Below are 19291 nucleotides of genomic sequence, written 5' to 3'. Positions count from 1 at the left end.
TTGAAAAGCTCCCTTTGTCTCTGCACTGTCATTAATATCAGCCCAGGGGATCCACAGGGATTGTAAAACCAAACCATAGCAGAGTCAGGTTCATCCTTGCCTGGCATCAGGGAATGATTTCAGTTAGCTTTATGAGATCTGATTCTTACAGCATGATTTTCAAAAGACCCTGAGACAGTTACACTGCCATTTCCTTCTGCATTTCAAGGGGTTATTGAGCACATGCACTAGACACTCAATTTCAGTAAACCTTTGCTGCTAATACATCAAAGGTATTTGTCATTGGTAGAAGTCATTGTGACTTGTACCTATTTTTAACTGTAATATTGAAATAGCACTTATCAAAAAATAACAATAAATTTGTTTCAGCACATCACTAATTAGATTTTGGGTTAGTTGCTTTTGTTTGTTCTTCTCAGTGTTGCTTTGGAGTTGGGTTTTTGCTAATAGGTTTTCTAAAATAAACACTAGCGTAACAATTAAAAATTATCAACTAAACCCTGGGATAATTTAAAATACATCCTTCTGCTAGCACTGAAAATTTGGTAAGCATACTGATGGATGGATGCTGTTGAAGCAGATAGTGGCAGAAATTTCATCAAGAAATTGTTAAGACAGAATGAAGCCTCTCTTTTGCCAGGATAGAAAGATGGATCAAGTGTTTAAATGCCAGGCTGACTGATGCCTTAGCAACAAAAACTGATGGCCTTCTGTTGGGGTGTTTATGCTGCTCAGGTGGCTTCTGTCAGCTTGGGGGCTGGTTTTAGCATTTAGAAGATGATCATTCAGGACATGCAAGACAATGAAGTTTCACCAGCATAAATTAGAAGTTACTGGGAAGAAAACGGAATTCTCTCTTTCAGACTTGGCTATTTTTTTTCCTGTTATTCTCTGCAGAATCAGCTTCTGGGCTCATTTCTCTGTTCTGTGCAATCTGTTTTTTTCTCTGAAGATAGGAAAAGCTAAAAAAGAGATGTTGCCTTCTCTGATCATATCAGCCAGGCAAATAAGATTCTCTGTGTACTTGAAAGGGTGTCCTGAGATTGTCACATGTAGAAAATGGTTCAAATCTTGGAAAATCTAAGGGAGCCCTACAAGCAGTCCTCCCCTGCTCCCAGCAATAACTGTTTATAAAGGTGTATGTCAGTGGTATTGGAGTCTAAATAAGATGATTGTACAGTTCCTCTGCTCTGTGCTTTATAGCTACTTACCATGTGAACTGCCAGTGGGAGAGAGTAGCCTATGCAAAGCCTATGTAAAGGAGACATCAGAGTCTTCTTACTTAGTGAAAGGTAAAGATGTTTTGTAATCATAGATGTTAGCGCAGCCTTCTAGCTTTGAACTCAGTTAAAAAGATGGAACAACAAAAAGAATGTGAAGACTGTTTCTATTCTGGATTATTTCATATGGCCAGAGAGCAAAGGAAGAGGCTTTTTCTGCAAAGGAGACTGTGACTTGTGAAGGAGGTGTGATTGCCTTAAGGACAGATGATTTGTGTCACATACAGAGCTGTGTTTGCAGCTGACAACTGGATTTCTCCCACCGAAAGATGTTGTGAGAACAGTTTTGCTAAAGTCCATTTTGAGATATCTGGACCCTGAATGCTTGGCAGGCTCCAGGGCTTGGTGCTTAGCACCATCCATGCAGCTGGGGTTGGCAGGGCTCCACTGATGTTGGCCTCTCCAGGGGGATGCACTGGCTATAAAATAGTCTCAAAATACAGTTTCTTTGGAATCAAAAGGATACAAGCATACTGTAGCTGCATTTCCCCAAGATTATTTTCAGAGCAATGAATGCTGCAAAACATTTCCAGCTTTATTCTGTATTAGAACCACCTGAAAGGGATAATCTTCCAGTTAAATGCATGCCTGGTGTGCAAGCAACATGAGATGGTGCCAGACACTCACTTTGCAAGCTAACGACCACTCTTTGTCCACAGTGTTTATTTTTCTCTATAATCAATGTACTTAATTAATCAGCTCCACACTGAGAAAGTGCAAGGTGGCTAATCACTTTAATCATTAAGCACTGGTATTAATTTTCACTTAAGGCATCATCTGTGGAAAGTAAATTAAGATTGTTGAAATGAGAAATGCGCAGAGGTGGAAGAGAGCAGATAAGGACATTTCAGCATCAGTTCTGACTGGTGCTTTTGAAATTGGCTTGTGCCTCTCTCCAGGGTTCCACCAAGTAAGTCTTTTGGAAATGTTTTCTGTTTGTATTTGGGCAAGAAAAGTAGAGGAAAGATGTTGTCCTCGCTGCTTGCCTTTGAGAGAGCTGGCATTGCTTTGTTTTGTTGTGATTTTTTTTTTAATTACCTGCCTTTCTGCAGACCAATTAGCTTTAGGAACTGGCCAGAAATTTTCCATTAGAACAATATTTTTGCTATGAGTGTTTCATAGAATTAAAATGTCCTTTGGAAAATGAAATATTTTTATTTTGTATCCGTTCAACCTAATTTTAAATATATGACTTCTAGAACATGCTGAATTAAATCAACACCAACAAGATTCTGCTCCTGTCCATGGGCCACTTGGGAGAACAGGGTCAGATGCATGGTCCCCTGCAGGCAGTACACACCATTGAATTTTAAAACCAAGTTCAACAAATTGAGGGAAAGTGCTTTGCTTTCCCCAAAGTGAAAATAACACATTTTGGGTTGAAATTGCCAAAAACATTTTTTGAAGGTTTTTTCCATTTGAAAGGTTTTGCTTTCTGTTTTCCAGGGAATAGTTGTTTTAGCTGCTCATACTGTTTAAGACACTAACCAGTGTGGAAATCCCCAAATATCCATCAGCACTTGAAATGGAACTTAATTTACATTCATGCTGTAGTTACATTTCGGCTACTAAGGTATCACCAGGGAAATCTGAATTAGATGGTGTGTGGGGGGAGCATCAGTCCCTCACAAAGCTTTGTCAAAATTTGATCAGTGCTAGTGAGAGATTTTTAGGCCCAGTGATGATTTTGGCAAGGAGATTCATAATCCCACTGTTAACTAGTGGCATTCAACTGGTTTTAAAAGGAGAGTTCTGGCCAAGTCCTCTGGATAAGCCAAACTTGCAGAGCTTTGGAAAGGAGGAGAGCTGGGAGACACAAGGAGTCACCTTTCTTCTGTGAAACCAGAATGGCCTAAATACAGTAGAAAAAGGTGCAGATGGTCTCCAATACTTTAAACACTTCTCCTTCACTGTACCTGTAAATTAATTTGGTTCATTTGAAATTAATTTAGTCTCTTCTGTCCTGGCACATCATCCTGGCACAGTTGTTTGTTTTGCATTGTTTGATCTGAGTTATATGTGTTTATGTTCTCCATATTAATATTTTACTTCTTGGTAGCTATGTAGGTGTTTAAGATATTTTTAAATGCCTGCCCTATTTCAGATTGCTTTGATTTAAATATACTGTTCTTCAATTCTGTTGCATTCCCAACAGAAGCAATAAGAATAATGAACATCTCTTAGCTGGAAACAGAATAACAGTGCACAATGTCTAATAAAATGTTGGCCACATTGAAGTCCCTCGTAGCTTTTCCATTAAGTTCAGAGCAATCAGAAATTTGGCAGATCATATAAATAACAGCTTTGTAATGTTTTTTCTACTGTGTATTCCTTTTTTTTTTTTTTTTTTTTTTTGAAATCACCACAGTAAGAGGCATAGACTTCCACAGAGCAAATAATGATACCAAGTGCTGTGGAAACGGGACTGCCCAGGGTAATATGTTTTGCTGTAGAACAGGAGCTTGACTTTGATGAAATTTTGGCCACTTCCAGTGCTGTGTAGCTGGGTTTTGGTAAAATTTAAATGGGTGTGATAGTACATACTTCAGTCACACGTTCCCTATGCTGTCCTTACTTGTAAGTGTTGATGTAGATTGGGGATTGTTGGAAATGTTTTGCAGGCAGGTTGTGTTCTGAATTTTCTTAAATGAGCTGAATCTCTCTTTGAATATGTACAAAGGAGAGTACAAAGGATGTGCTGTGTTCAAGGACTTCATCATTTCAATGCTAACACATGTTTTTAGAATTCCTTCTTGTGAGAAACTAAATCACTTTAATTCAGTGGCACTTAACTTGGTTGCAGGATTAGTCAACCGTGACACCATGTCTGACTGATGTAATTGTGTATCTTTCTGTCAGTCAGCTAATGATGCCTAGGGCATTTCTTAAATGTACTGTGAAAACACTAGCTGTGATCAAATATACTAATCTTTAAGAGAAGAATCTGGAATATACTGGAAAATATACTATTTAAACTCTTAAACACTTGAAAAATGTAGTATGTGTGGATTTACATGAGAACATTGTGAAGATCCCACCTCTCCCTGTAATTTCAGATTTAGCTGTCCATTGGTTTGGCTGATTCCACATGGAATAAGCAATGCAAACTTTTTAATTAATGCAGAAGCATATAAATTGGTGAATTAAAATCCCTGAGAGCCCAACATGTCTTGACAGATATTAGTCACATTATTAATACTCCCCTGGGATGCTCACAGACTATGCTAATGAGGTCAGCATGCAACTGGAATAAAACAGTCATCTCCAAGACCTTTTGACTCTAAGGCTCGTAAATCAATCCGTGTTTGCTTTTTTGTGACAAAAGAAAAGTAGGTCGTAGTTTGTATAAAGTTTTTTTGATTCTCTTTACTGAAACTTTCACCTCCTTTTGATTCACCTACAACATCAATTTTATGTGTCCATTCATATTCCATATTTGTGCAATTTAGGTGAAACACCAGTTGAGTGGTTTTTAATGGTTTCTTCTCTTGCCAGCAAAGAAACCTTTCAAAAGAAGGAAAATGCCAACTACTTTTCTGTCTCATCTGTTCTCACTTCCAGTTCCTCTGCATCACCAGACTAGCTCTCCCTGTCCTCCCCTCTCCATAATCACCACAATTTCTCCATTGTAGCTAACCCATCAAATCACCTAAGCCACTTTGATTTCCCTCTTTGCAAAGCTGGAGTTTGCCTGTTTTGTAACAAGAGATTGGTGTAACCTCTAAGTGATCATCCTTAACAACCTGCCATGCTTGGTTGACGAGTGCCATTACAACTACATGTCCAGTGTTCCTGCCCTTTGCTGTGAGCATTGCTGATAATTTATCTGGTTTTATCAGCTGTGATCCCTTTGCAATTACAAAGAGCAATGTGGGCACCAATGCCCACTAACCATACATAGCGGCAGGGAAGGGTTGGATCTCCCACCACAAGTGACCACCCTTTGATCAGACTATGCCAGGCTAAATGACTAGACTCAAATGACTGTTGAGTTTACATTGCAGGCTCTGAGCTATAGATTTTCTTACACTAATGGAAAAAAATCTCCCTTAACCCCCACGAGCCACTTAAGAGACCTTTATGCTGATCTGGATCTTGCCTGCTGTGTTTGGTGGGACAGTATGTGGCAGATTTTGGTAGGCTTTAGATTGGGCTCATTAACAGGATTTTCTTCCTGCTCACCCCTTAGTGGTAGCTGCCATCAAAACACTGCAAACACAACCTTTACTGCTGCTCAGCACCCAGCACATATTTGATGTACTGATGAACTTGTCAGCTATTTCTTACAGGGACATAATTAAGAATAATGGTCCTGGACCTCATTTCTCTGCTGCCAGCTTTATACCACTATTACTGTCTCAACTTCAGTAGGTCACACCCATACATAATCAAAGTATCTGAAGGGGGGGGGGGAAATCCATGTATTGGGCCAGGTTTTTAATAAAGTGGAACACTAATGTTAGATGAAATGTGTGTTCATAGTATTTTTCTGTAAGAGTCATTGCACAATTTGTATTTCCTATTATGATAAAATAATCCAATAGCTCATGTATCTCTAACAACTCATATGCCAGTCTTTTTCCTTTTCACCCCTGAATTAAAGAAATCAAGGACTCCATTTCATAATCTGAAGCTTTAAAGCTTTAAATTTGCTGTTTGCTCTGAAAGTCTTTAACAGTAACTAGTTGCTGGATTGATTTTAATTTTACAAATTTTATTGTCTTAGCCATATGCCTCCCTGTGAACATACCCCCTCAGTATGTGGTAGATACAGCTTCAAGATTCTTGTGCATCCCCTCTGAAAATTAAGGAATGTTTGACTGAGCAGAAATAGTTGCCATTGTTCTGTAGGTTAACTTGCTTTTGACTTCAGAGCTTTGGCTTCGAGTAATTAACTTCAATATGCTTCAGGTTTTTTTCATATCAACCTGAAAATTCTGGAGCAGGCTAAGAATGCCAAGAGGTGAATTGTGAAGCAGCCTCTTTATTATAAACACAAGTTCATTTGGCTGGTTGTTTTTGATAAAGTCTCATGCCTGCCTCAATTTCTTACCCTTTTTTCTACTTCAGGTAAAGATGCAGGGAAGAGGAAATGGAAGATATTTCAATAAGCTAACTTTATTTATAAAACTTGATTAGGAAAAAATATACCGTTCTCCACCTCTTAGAATTTCTCCCCAGCCTTAGTTTTCTCTGAGTCTTTGTAATTCTGTTTTCTTGGTCCTGCTTGATTATATGCCTTTGAGCCAAGCGTTAGCAAACAGCTGCAGGATTAGATGGCATTTAGCTGGAGATGCATTTGGACTTTCACTTTGTTCACTGGGAAAACACCCAACAATCATGGTAACCAAAAGTGAAGTTGATCGTTTCTTCTGTCCTTCGAAGCTGAAAAATGTTTGTGCCTAGATCTACCTGTTTATTTCATCCCATGTGAAATAAAAAATGTGTTCAGCCACAGCCTTTGTTTGTGAAGATACTCACATGCTGAAGAGCATGACCCAGCAGTGAATCTCATGTTGGTTTTTTGATTTTGTCTGCAGGGGAAGTAGGAAGGAAATTAGTGAGAAAAAAACCCCAATTGTGTGACATTGTAGTGCGAAATGCTATAGAGAGAGGACCATCAGTTACTTGACAAAGAAATCTGTTTAATGTAGAAAAAGAACACAATGTGAAATGATCTCAGTGAAGCTATTTTTCTTCATAACTGTAACATTAAAAATAATGCTACCTTAATGAAGATAAATATAAATGTTAACATAAGACTCCATGTTTTTTCCGGCTGCATTTTTCGCTTGTTTGTTTTTAAACCTAAGCAGTGAAAGAACTGCAGCTTTACAAAATAAGTTATTAGATCAGAGGTGAGATGGCCAATATGTCTTTCTATCAATTCAGAAGATGGATTATTAGAATTCTTATTGCTTGTTATCTCAACTATTTTTACTGTTGCAAATTAAGCAGTAGTCACCTGTTGTTTGCAGTCAGTTTGTAATCTTTGGTTTGTAATTCCATTAGATTTTCTTTTGACCTAATCCCAGATGCTTGGTGAGTGTTGAGAAAATCGAATTAAGAACTTTTTCAGCGGTAACTACAAAATGAAATCACCATTGTGTTGTGCTCTGTACGTGCTCATTGTGTGGCTAAGCAGAGCCTCTAGTGAATACCTGAAACTGGAATACCAGGAGGGCTTATGGGCACCTCAGGTATTATTCCAGACCCAGCACACTACTCCATAGATTTCGAGTACTGCTCTGATATATTATTTGCTTTCTGTTTTGAAAAGGAGAATAGCAAACAAGTGTGCTGCTCTCTTATTCATTATTCTAGATCTGGCTGGTGTCATCTGGCTCTGTATTTTTATTTTCAGGATGTAGCTGTAAGGTCTGGGTAAAAGGCTTCTGTTTCTGAAGAGAGATGGCAGTATTCAGCAGCTGTGCATTTTGCCTTTTAAGGTTTATATTTTTTAATACAGCCCATTACTTTTTGGATGTATGCTCAGTGTTGACAAGGTCCTGATTACAGCTCTGAATTTGCTGCATAATAATACAGGACATGTACATTAGTTTGTCCAAAGGCAGAGGTATTTAAGAAGTTGCAAGGGCTTTTTTTCATTTCCGTTTAAAAACCCCACAAACCAAACCAAAACATGCTTCCCACATCATGCTCCCCATGGCAGAGAGGAGAGGGCTAACTGTACGACAGCTGACTTAGCAGCAATGCCTCTGTTTTTCGTTAATGACCTTTAAGACTTATAGCACCTCTCCTAGGCTAAATATCATGTTGCCTCCTTTTTTATCTCGTGGTGAGCATATTCCATTTTCTTAAGCTTGTGTATACAAAACTGAATTTCATTTTGCCACCACATGACGTTCAGTGTTATTTTAGTACAGTTCCTCTGAGATGTTATATGGTGTAATTTGAGCCTAGGGGTTTGCTTGCTCTTCGGATCAGTAAAGAAATCAAACAAGCAAAAGGTATCCTTCTGCCTGAGATCTCTAAGGATTTGCAGTTGCCTAAGAGGGTAAGACCACCTGTGTTAAAAATGTTTCTCTTCTTTTAAAAGATGCAAATCTCTGGGCTAAATTAACCAGTGTTTTAACATCATGAATAGAATCAAACTGTGACCAGTGGGATGTGTGTCTTTAGTTCCCTTCTGGACTAGCATGTGAGCATGTATTTCTTGAGTAACAGAGGAAAAGAGAAGTATATGTGAATTACACTTCAGAGGCTTGTAAAGTCATATAAAAATTTATGGGCTTGCTGCATTATTCAAGGTACATTATTTTATTACAGAGCTGAACAACCCATGGGACAACTGATTTATTGTTATTGTCGTATTTTACATAATGAATGTTTTCCACAGAACATTTTACTGCATGTGTTTTAAAAAGTACAGGGCAATTATTTGGGAAATTCTAGTCTGAGCTGATTTGTAAGGAAAGCAGTATTTTATACAATGGCAAAAGTAATCTATTTGTGCTGTGATATACAAGTCATTGCATAATAAATTATTGGAAGGGTCTCATCATGTGATCCAATATGCTTCTGTCAGCATTTTATTTGGCATAGGGATTTAGAAAGCAAAAACATAGATACACCTTAAAAAGCAATACCATTCTTCTCTGTAATAGCATTTTTATTATATAGTAGATGTCATTTGTAAGCAATTCTGTATAGACAGTGACTGATAAACATCAGGTTCAAATCACTTTGCAACAATGAGCTGGTTTTGATTGGACATGAGGGATAGGATTCATTTTGTTCTAATACTGAGTGCCTAATGACTAGTCTAAGGCTAGACCACAGTCTGTGATCAGTGACCAAGATTGGTGGCTGGAGTTCTCCTTGATGGAAAACACCAGACAACTACCTTAGATATTGAAAACCAAGTGCTCGACACATCAAGTCTAAGAGAATTAACTGCCAGTAGATTAGTTCGGCATTAAAACTGGACATTGAATCACCTGAGTAATAAAGCAGAATGTTTCAATTTCAGTGTGCTGTTGAAGATCCTCATCTGCACTGGTTTGGATTGCAACCCCCCAGGTTCCTACCCTGATTAATTCTTCATGTTAGCACTAATTCCCTCTTGCTGCCTGCTGAGCACTCCAGCCCGTGGAAGAGAATGGCAGACCACAAATTTTTATATTCACTTCCCAAAACATGAAATGAAATATTTTAGCTATCCACTGAAACAGTTTAATTTTTGGCACAGTGTTGAACTTTATGCTTAAAAAATACATAAATCAAAATTAACAAAGGCTGAAGCTTAGATATTTGCAGATTTGATCTTTAAATTAGGAACTTGAAGCAGTCCATTTGTACTTGTCTCTGCTGTTTCATTATCCATTTCACTGCTTCCATGGTGTGGGCGGAATACTCCTTCACGAAGCTGAAACTCACTGTCTTTTCTCAAAGACTCTAATGAAGAAAAATTGTGCAGTCAGCAGTTGTTTTCTTTCCAAGAATTCATCTTAATTTTGCCCTTTGTGGGTGATTCCTGCTACATTAGATATCTTTTTCCTTTGAGTGCAGTGATCCAAAATGAAGCAAATGAGAGATACAGGATGTGGGAGAGTGCTGCACAACTTTGTTTATAGCCTGCCTAAAGCCACCTTTCAGTAAGCTGGTTTAGGGTTACATGGGACATACAGCAGGGCTGCAGGGTATCTGAATCATTCAGGCTGAAATCCTTTTGCCTGTCACTGCTATGGACATGAGTGGTACATCTGCACAGCTAGAAGGGCTTTTCCTTCCATAATTTTTGCACGAGGGAATTCTAGAGTCAAGATAGCAAGTAGGAGGTGATTGTATGTCTGATGCTATTCTAAAAAGTAAGCCTCACCACAACCCCTTTGAGCTTACAGTATGTTAAGTAGGACTGCATTTCTTCCAGATGGGAATATAAATCACAGCTGACCCATGACTGAGTTTAAATTCTCATCTGTACAATATTTTTAGAGTGAAAGCAGAAGTTCTGCATGAATGTGAAACTGGCAATATATTGAAATAATTACATTTAGTACTGAGTTAGGTCATACCTACCTGAAAGAAATGATCTGAAATCACTGTAGATGTTATTTACAGTCTGCATAGTTTCCAGGCCATGTCTAGTCCAAGGCAGTAGTGTAAGAAAGTTTCTTTAATCTGTGATTGCAATGCATTTCTCTCCAAAGGTTGCCAGGCTAGACTCTGCAACAGAGTAGGTTTTATCTGCTAATTAATTACTCAAAGAGAGTCATCATTTCTATTTTGACTTTACCATGGAATGCAGTTCTCCAGCTTGCCTTGCTAGGAATAGATACTGCACTCATTAGTTATTAAACACCAGGAGCTGATCTTCTGCTGACAAGTTCATTTCTTTTAAATGCCATGGATGAAGCCTGACCCCTTGCACAAATCCTTATCACAGCTCCCCTGAGTGCTGCAGAATCCACAGGCCCAAAGTTTTCTAGCTCAGGATCCTGCCTTCAACAGCAGTCAGTGGTTGATGCTTGGGGAGCAGCATGGTCACGCAGTCAGAGGCTGTGTGGTATCTACCTGACTATGGCTTCCTAGCTTCTAGCATTCTGGTTTATGGACTGTTGGAGAAGGAGGAAGTGCAGCATCTAATACTCCATCCAGGTTTACCTTGCATTAATTTATCTAACCAGTTTTTCATTTCATTCAGAATTTAATCTCTGTTTTGCAGGGAGGCAGTGAATTTTGTAACTCATTACATGGTCGGTGGAAAAGTACTTCTTGTTTTCTGCTGCTTCTAAGTCTCCCCTCTGGTAATTTCTGTGGACTCCCATTAGTTCTTGTATTATGAGAAGTAGTGAATAATAACTCCCTGTCCACCTCCTCTGTACTACTCATGATTTATAGACACCTGTCAAATTCCCCTTTTACCCTGCTGAAAAGTCATGTTATGTTTACTCTTAGCTCATACAAACCTATGCCATTCCAAGTGCTGTATAAGCAGTTGTGGTAATTAAAAGAGGTAAATTAATCAGACACCTGGGCACAGAGACTTAGAAGCACTGAGAATTTGTGGCTACACCTGACATGATTAGAAGGCATCTCCAGGCTGAAAATCAGGGCCTCAGTTTGGAGATATGGAGAGATCGATAAGGAGCTCAAAAAGGGGTTCAGCTCTGAGCTGGAGGACAGCATCAAGCCATGTGAGAGCCATTTTGCAAATCTCTGCTCCACTCATATGCTGCAAAATATTCATTGTCTGTGCTGAATACAAGCAGACAGGCTTTCTGAAATGAGCACCCCAAAAAATCACTGTCCAGCAACTTGAAAGATACTTGGTTTTACCCTCCAAATATCAAGGACAATGTTGTCCCTGGTTCATGTTTTTTGTGAGTTAGGGATTTTGAATCCAAAACCCAAAGACTTTGGTGCTACCAATGGACTGTCTATTCCTGTACCCCAGAAACTGAAAATCAGCTGAAGGGGAATGTTTTTAGGAGCAAAGCTATTCATACACGAGTCTCAAATTATCTTCTATAGCATGCTCAGCCAAATCTTAAAAGGAATACAAGTGCACATTAATTAAGAATTAACATAATTCTGTTCCTTGAGCATGGTGATTATTAAAATATAAACTCAGTGAACATACACTTGAGAGGAAGCTGCTAAATATTTTTAAAAGCCTAATTTTCAGTCACCCGTTATTTATTTTTTCATTAAGAGAGAAGAAAGAAGATGGCACTTGACTTTCTGAAACTTTCCATTCGCTTCTCAGATATAGCATCAAGAAGTTGCTGAGTGTCCCTAACTGCTGATAGGGCAAATCAGGAATGATTTAGATTTGTATGGAAAGCAGAGACATGGGATGGCATTTTGAAAAGCGCCCAAAACCCACATTTGTGAAGCTGTTCAGACAACTAATGCACCGAGAAAACATGCAAAGAGATTTTCAGGAATAAGTGCTGATCATTAATGCAGTTTTCACAGTTGCATTTTGAGAAATTTGCATTCTTAGGCATTGAAATGCTTTTAGAAATCTCACTGTTGTATGACCACAAATAGTCTTTCAAAAATAATTCTATCGTGGGAAGACCTGTGTGTCTTGTCACTTCCACTACTGTTCGAAAAATAGGATTTGACCTTTGTCTTGCAACACCAAGTAAAGTAACACTTGAAGGCTCTTGTAAGTGTTGATGAACAGTCCCTTAGTAATGACCTGGGCTCTCACACCACTTCAGAATTAGCCACGCTGTTCAGAAATACCAGTGGTCCACAGGAGGCTTTGCACTCCAGAAAACATCTTTCCCCAGGCTCACTGGTATAGGAAATGGGAAATGGCACAGCACAACAGAGACTGGTTTCTGTCCAGATGCATCTTGCAGAATGAAGAGGGCAAAGTTTCCTAATGATTCTCAGCTTCCCCTTCAATGTGTGTTTCATTTTGCTCCATGTATCTGTTTCTCAGCTGACTTTCTGAACTTCATTGTGTTTTGCAGAATGCCAAAGCCAGCTATGACTTCAGCAGTAATGATCCCTTTCCCTATCCCCGCTATACAGATGACTGGTTTAACAGGTAAATGGATTTTGGGCAACCTGCCCTTCACTTTGATTTGCTTAAGAAATTCTGAGTATTTGCTGGTATTTGTGGAATGTCTGTTTTCTGCTAAATTCAGTGGTCACCAGAACAGATGCTGCAGTCTCACTACAGCTTGAAAATTAGAGGTTACTTATGACTGCATTTTTTAGGGAACCTCCAAATAGCACTAAGCAACCATTTTTTAGTTTATAAATTAAGATGCTGCTTCAGAAAAGTATATTTTTAGATTGTTTGAGTAGGTGATAGCTACATACTTTTTTGTCAGCTGTCCTAGGATATTCCAGTAACCCAAACCTGTGTAAACTAAAGGGAGTAAGCTGGAGAAAGGAAATACTTTGGGGGAAAAAACCAAGTCTTTTCATGTGATGTTAGACTAAATAGGCAGAAAAGCAGCATAGTGTAGAATGACGGGTTTAAAAACAATTAGATCTTATGTTAAGTTCTGAATCATGTCTTTCCACCTTGATTTAAGGACAGTGTACATGGGTAGCATTTTTTCTAGTTGCTGGAGAAGCTGAAGAACACATACAGTGACTGGGAAACTGTTCTGCATCTGTCCCATGAAACAGCTCTTTCTGACAGGCTCCTAGCAAGACATTAGTGCAGTCAAGGGTCCAGGAGTCCAAGGCACTTCCATAAGGTGTGTTTATTACCTGATGATCTCAGCATCCATCACCTTTGGCTCTGCAGCATACTCCCTGGGGTCTCAGGCAGGTTCTAGCTTGCATTTGCAAAAATCATTTCAGGATATTTTCAATGAAATTTCCAAATGTCTTCTAGACATTGTTGCCAGTATTTACAGAGCACAAGTGTTGAGGATTTGAAAACTTTAAAATGTTTCAGGACTCAGCCTTAGTGCTTGTCAAAAAATATTTCAGGCCTATTTGATGTGGTTTTCATCTGTAACTTAGGATGACTGTATGGATGCCCTCTGAGTTTTGGATGGGGCTTTTTGTTTTTATTTCTAAAGAAATCAATTGTAGTTCTGTCAGAGTGACACAACAAAAAAGTGGAGCAGCTGTGCTTCCACCTCCGACACAGGTCTCCGGGAACAGATCAAACAGATTTGGGAGCTGTGATGTCCTCCTTTGTAGTCCTTGCCATTTTTCAGCCAAAGCAAGATCCCAATGAGATTTCTCCTTCATTTTGGGAAAGGACATCTGACACTTTTAAAGTAGGATGAATCCAATTAGTGAATGGAAAGTCAAAGAAAGACTAGGGCTCTAATTTGTGAAGGTCTGTTTCCTTTCTCACTTTATTTATGCAAAGGACCTTTGTAGGAGAAAGATATCACTTAGCTCTGGAGAGCAGGAAAATTAAATTTAGCTTTAGTGGGTAATGGCAGCTTCTGCTGTTTTCAGTGTAGAACTTCATAAAACTGAGTGTGTTCTGCCAAGCCCCATTAACACTGATTGTGCTGTTGTCAAGTATTTTATAGTTGGGCCCAGTTTGCAGTCCTCACGTGTTCTGCAAGGTGGCCCTGAAGGCAGAGTTACGCCCTAAAGTCTCTTCAAACAGACTTCAAGCATGCTGGATGTGGTAAGGGTTAATGGTCTCTGACCCCAGAGGCTTCTGGCTAACTTCAGGTACTCAAGTGAAAGATTGAGGATGAGCAGCATGGTCAGCTGTGACCTGATCTGTAGTAATCGAGAACAACATGATTCAGATTTTCAGAGAACTGCAACACTTTCTTCCATTTCTTGAGGGAGTGGGGAGCTCAAGTCAGCAAGTCAGGAGAACAAAAGCAATGAAGAAACTGCTTTGCAGACTTCCTTCACTATTCTTTCCAGAAACACAAAAATATACCTAGAAAATACCGCATTCTTTGTCATGATGGGATGCCCCATACCTGAAAGTGTTCAAGGTCAGGTTGGATGAGTCTCTGAGTAACCTGAAGTAGTGAAAGGTGTCCCCACCCATGGCAGGGAGGTTGATGATCTTTGAGGTCCTCTCCAACCCAAACCATTCTGTGATTCTATGAACCTTGAGGTTTCTTTTGCGAGACAGGGAATTTTCCACCTTGCAAGGTAAATCATGGGAGCAACACATTCGGTAAAGCATCCCTTTCCTTCCTACACAGTTTAAGAAGGCTTTAAAATACAAGATTTCATGTCTTCTCCAGGTTAAGATGCAAACCAGCACACCATATCCAGCTATTCAAAGTAGTTGTGACCATGTTTTTCTGTTGTGTATTTCTTTGGAATACTGTTTACCGAGCTGATGTACTTCTATATAAGCTATTGCCATAACTTCTGACTCCTGAGTTATCACTACTGGTAGGTTACAACTGTCTGCCTGTGACAGTCTGTCTGTCCATATGCACAAGCACGTCTGGATAGGGAGTGATTACACACAAAAGCTGTTCAGAGGAACCTGCAATAAAAGCTTCATTTTGCTCTGTTTGCAGTCAGTGATGGATCTCCCACTGAATTTTATGCATGCAGGAGGATCAGACTCAAAATAGGATAGTGTAATATCCCTTTTTCCATAAAGAATAAATTTCTATGTGAGAAATTCAAGTGATTTGTGGAACAAGAAGCAGAGGACTGATCACCAAAGGGCTTTTGTGAGCTGCCAGCTGCATGTGCAAAGTGTTGTTAGACTTTAAGAAAAAATGGGAGAGGTTTTTGCATGGAGTATTTCATTAATCACAGCTGCTCTGCTGGTAAGCACAGATTCCCCTTCCACTTGGTGCTTTTTAAGGCTGCTGGAAGCACTTTGGCCTTTCCATCTAACAGCCACTGGCCTGTGAAACCAAGCACAGTGGATTTTGGAAGGGGAGAGAGTGTAGTGCCTCAGACAGGGAATTGCAGTCAGACAGATCAGCTGCTGCTACAGGCAGAGACACATAGATGGCTGGGCAGCCAAGTGATTTATTCTCATGCTTACCATACTCACTGCTTGACTGTATTTAGATGCACAGCTTGGGGACCACACCAGGAGAGGGGACATTGGTTGCAACATGGAACAGAACTGTGTTTGAGCCTGAGGAACAGTAGGAGCAGTGAAGGAACACGAACTGAGCCCAGTTCCCCAAAACAGAGGTAGCCTCACAGCACTCAGAGTGGTTTTTAGGAACTACTTTGGGAATTGCCTGTGATTTTTGTACACCCTCTCCTCCTGAAACACATTCAGTACCTTGGCATGTAGGATATTGTGCAGTATGGAGGTACCCATAGGAATCAGTGATAGCTTGGCCTTTCTTTACAGGCCTCTGATTTCTTGTTGGGAGCATACAGAAGGCACAACTCAGGCTCCCCATCTCAGAGCACTGAGAATATGAATTTCTGACCTGGTCTAAACAACCAGTAATTATTTCCACTCTTGTAGCCTTTGTATTCTGTATATTCTCTCAGATAAGAGTTAGCAGGACAAAATTTATTCACTATCTTGGAAACCTTCTTCAGAGGTAAAAATGTCTTTTACTAATTATGGATCCAAACCAAAATAAGGTTCTGCAAACACTCAAATACTCAAAAGCTGGCAATGTCATGTGAGTAAAGAGGGGATGGCATTTACCCCAAAACAGTGTCCCTATGAACTTTGCGTATTTAACCTCGTGCAAGCAGCTAATGGGGTCAACACAGGCAGATGGTCTCAGCTATTGAGACTGCAGCTCTGCATGGCCCTCCCCTGCAGACATCTGAAGTTAGGTTGGATGGGTCCTGTCCTTTGCTGTCTGCAGAAGCATTTTAAAACAGATGAAAAGGAAACTCAATGAAAATCTGTGCCCCTTCTGACATTTTCAGAAAATATGTTGATAGAAGGACACACACTGCATTGGCAGTGGGTTTTAGAAATAGAAGTACTTTACAAAGACAAAGCAGAGTGAAATTTTCATAACTTGTACAGATATCTTATTTAAATACAGAAGGTAAAACTATGTTTCAACTGAATCCCCCTTTCCCACCTTAATTTTTCATGAGAGTTCATGTAACTTGTTTGCACTTATATAATACTTATTAAAAACTTGATCTACTTGCCAATATGTGACTTGCTCAACATGCTAATTATGGTTTACCTTTGAGATAACTTGCTTATAGGTGCAAATATTCTTAATTGTTTCTATCTCCTTGTTTTAAGCATGGAAATAATAGGGAAGAGATGAACTAGAGGAAGACTGTGATTTGTGCCCATGACATAGGTCACTTCGTAGAAACCACAATTGGTTTATCAATGATGCACGAACAGCAAATACAGCTAAGTTAGAAAACTCTGCTATTTGCTATTAATAATTCAGCCAAATGCATTTCCACTAACTCACATGTGATTGGTTTTTTTCTCCAGTCAGCAGCACAGTATTGAAACCATGAGCTGCTGTAACAGGCCTCTTTGCAGTCTCCATCATGTGGGCCAGTGTGCTGGGGAGAGGATCTTCTGGTAAAACCTTTTCACCAGGAAGGTCCTAATATAGTTTTTCTCTCTGCAAATGAAAAGAAAGAGCTCACCTGGCAGTGTCACTGATTTTTTGTGCCCCAGCATCAGTCAAGCCAATTTTTTAGCAAAGCCATTTATTCTGCTCAGTGGCTTTAGCTAGCCCACAGGTGACTAGATAATGAATGCCTAGCAACAGTGTGCTTTTCTTCACACTTTCTTGAATAAGGGCATCAGGGAAAACCTGTTTGATTGTTGAAATAAATTTCTGCAGCAGCTGAATATGAAATCTATATTGCTGTCCTCTCTGTCCCCTTTGTAAAAAGAACTCATATGAGATTTCCAGTCTTTCGTGATCAAGACACTGTGTACATTCAAGACTAGTCCTTTTCTGTTGTTGAGCTGCCTTTAGAAATTTATTTTCCCAAGTACAGCAGTAAAAATTATGTGTAGCTTCTCACCCCTTTACTAATGTTACACTCACTTTTGCTAGAGGTGCTTAAAGAGAAAGAGAGAAAAAAAGATGATTACAACACTTGTGCTGCCTCACAGGATGGTCCATCTGATACTCACTATATCCTTTATAATACAGTGCAGTTAATTGCATGAATCCTTAGCATGCTATAGGAGCAATGCCAGTTTTAATGCACGAAGTGGATTGACATGAGCAGTAGGATGGATTCATATTGATTCAACATCCTAAACTTAAAAAAACCTGACCACAGCACAGGTTTCAATAGTTTCCCTGCTGCTCTGCTATTTTAAAAAAAAACTGGGTTATATTGTCCATATTTATCTTCTTTGCGGTATAATTTCTATGATGAATTAGAAAAAAGGAATATGCAGTCTGCCTTCCTGCAGGACTGCCTCAGTGCCACTGCCAGTTAAAGGGTCTCTGTTAAGAGCTGTAAAACACTTCAGATACACCAGGTGTTCTTGAAATGCCATGTGTCAGCCCAGAACTGGACCTCCCTGTCGGAACAGAGACATTTCCCACTTGAGCAGAAAGCAGTAGCTCTGTGAGCTGACAACTGGAGCACCTTATCAGCTCTTCTGGGAATTAGGCACTGAAGGAGAAGGTTTAGGTTTGAGAGCTGTGAGCCTGGCCAGCCGGGCCATAGCTCTGCTGCTGAGGAGTACAGTGAGCATTGTGGCTCCCTTCTGCTACTCCAGCTCAATATTGCACCCACCTCCTCCCATAACATTCCTTTTGTAAGCAGGGATACACTCCTTGCACAAGTTTGAAGACCAAAATGTCAATCAGACTTTGTTCAGTAGGGTTCAAAGTAATGGGTGTCACACTCTCAAGCCACAAAAATAAAGGAATTAATGATATTGATCCTGTGTTTACACTGTTCTGTCAGGGGCCTGTTTCTACTGACTAATGGTAACAAGGCAGAACCTGTCTGACGGAGTTAAAAAGGTCTGAATAATTTTACAACTAATTGCAGTGTAAGTATGCATGTTAACATCAGAACAAGCATTGCTCATCCTGCAGCGGGGAAGTTGGATATCTCCTTCTTCAGGAGGGAATGGGCTTATCCAAGTGTTTGAGTACAACACTCAACAGTTTGTCATGGAATGGTTTTCTTCTGCAGTGCTGCTGGATGCTGACTGAGGCAGAGCAAGCTTGCAGTGATCCAGCTCAGTTCAGCACGTGCATTAGCTGGGATTCACGTGGTCTCTCTGTCTTCCCTTTCACAGCCATGGGACAAGGTGTGCAGGAGAGGTGTCTGCTGCTGCCAACAACAACATCTGCGGCGTGGGAGTTGCTTACAACTCCAAGGTGGCAGGTACAGTAGCAATTCAAAGTGCAAATGGTCCCTTGCCCGTCAGGCAGAACGTCTCCTGCAGAGACAGGGAGTGTTGCCCAGGACAGAACTGCAGGTTGGCACTGTGCCATGTGTTTATTACTTTTCACAGTAGCCAGGGAGAGGAATTTTTTTCCATGGCTTTGTCTTTTCAATGGAGGGCCTTATATAGCCTCTTGCAATGGAACAGCTCTGTTCCTTATCCTAACTCCTGTTCATATACTGATTTTCAGTGCTTCTTCCCCGTGTAGCTGCAGAACCATTTGTGCCAA

The 19291-nt window shown here is 39.9% G+C and overlaps 1 protein-coding gene across 1 annotated transcript in view; it reads left to right on the top strand.

Moving 5' to 3' along the window:
• PCSK2 (proprotein convertase subtilisin/kexin type 2) overlaps positions 1-19291 on the top strand; it is a gene marked incomplete at its 5' end in the record, with an annotated part of 78876 nt that overhangs the window by 36933 nt on the left and 22652 nt on the right. Inside the window, 2 exons of the mRNA XM_009082454.1 lie at positions 12734-12810; positions 18913-19001. Coding sequence (XP_009080702.1) covers positions 12734-12810; positions 18913-19001 — 166 coding nt within the window. The remainder of the gene's footprint in view (positions 1-12733; positions 12811-18912; positions 19002-19291) is intronic.

The sequence above is a fragment of the Acanthisitta chloris genome, unplaced genomic scaffold (genome assembly GCF_000695815.1).
Source record: "Acanthisitta chloris isolate BGI_N310 unplaced genomic scaffold, ASM69581v1 scaffold29520, whole genome shotgun sequence".
Classification (NCBI taxonomy): domain Eukaryota; kingdom Metazoa; phylum Chordata; class Aves; order Passeriformes; family Acanthisittidae; genus Acanthisitta; species Acanthisitta chloris.
The sequence above is the reverse complement of the archived record's forward strand: the minus strand, read 5'-3'. Positions and strand labels throughout refer to the sequence as shown.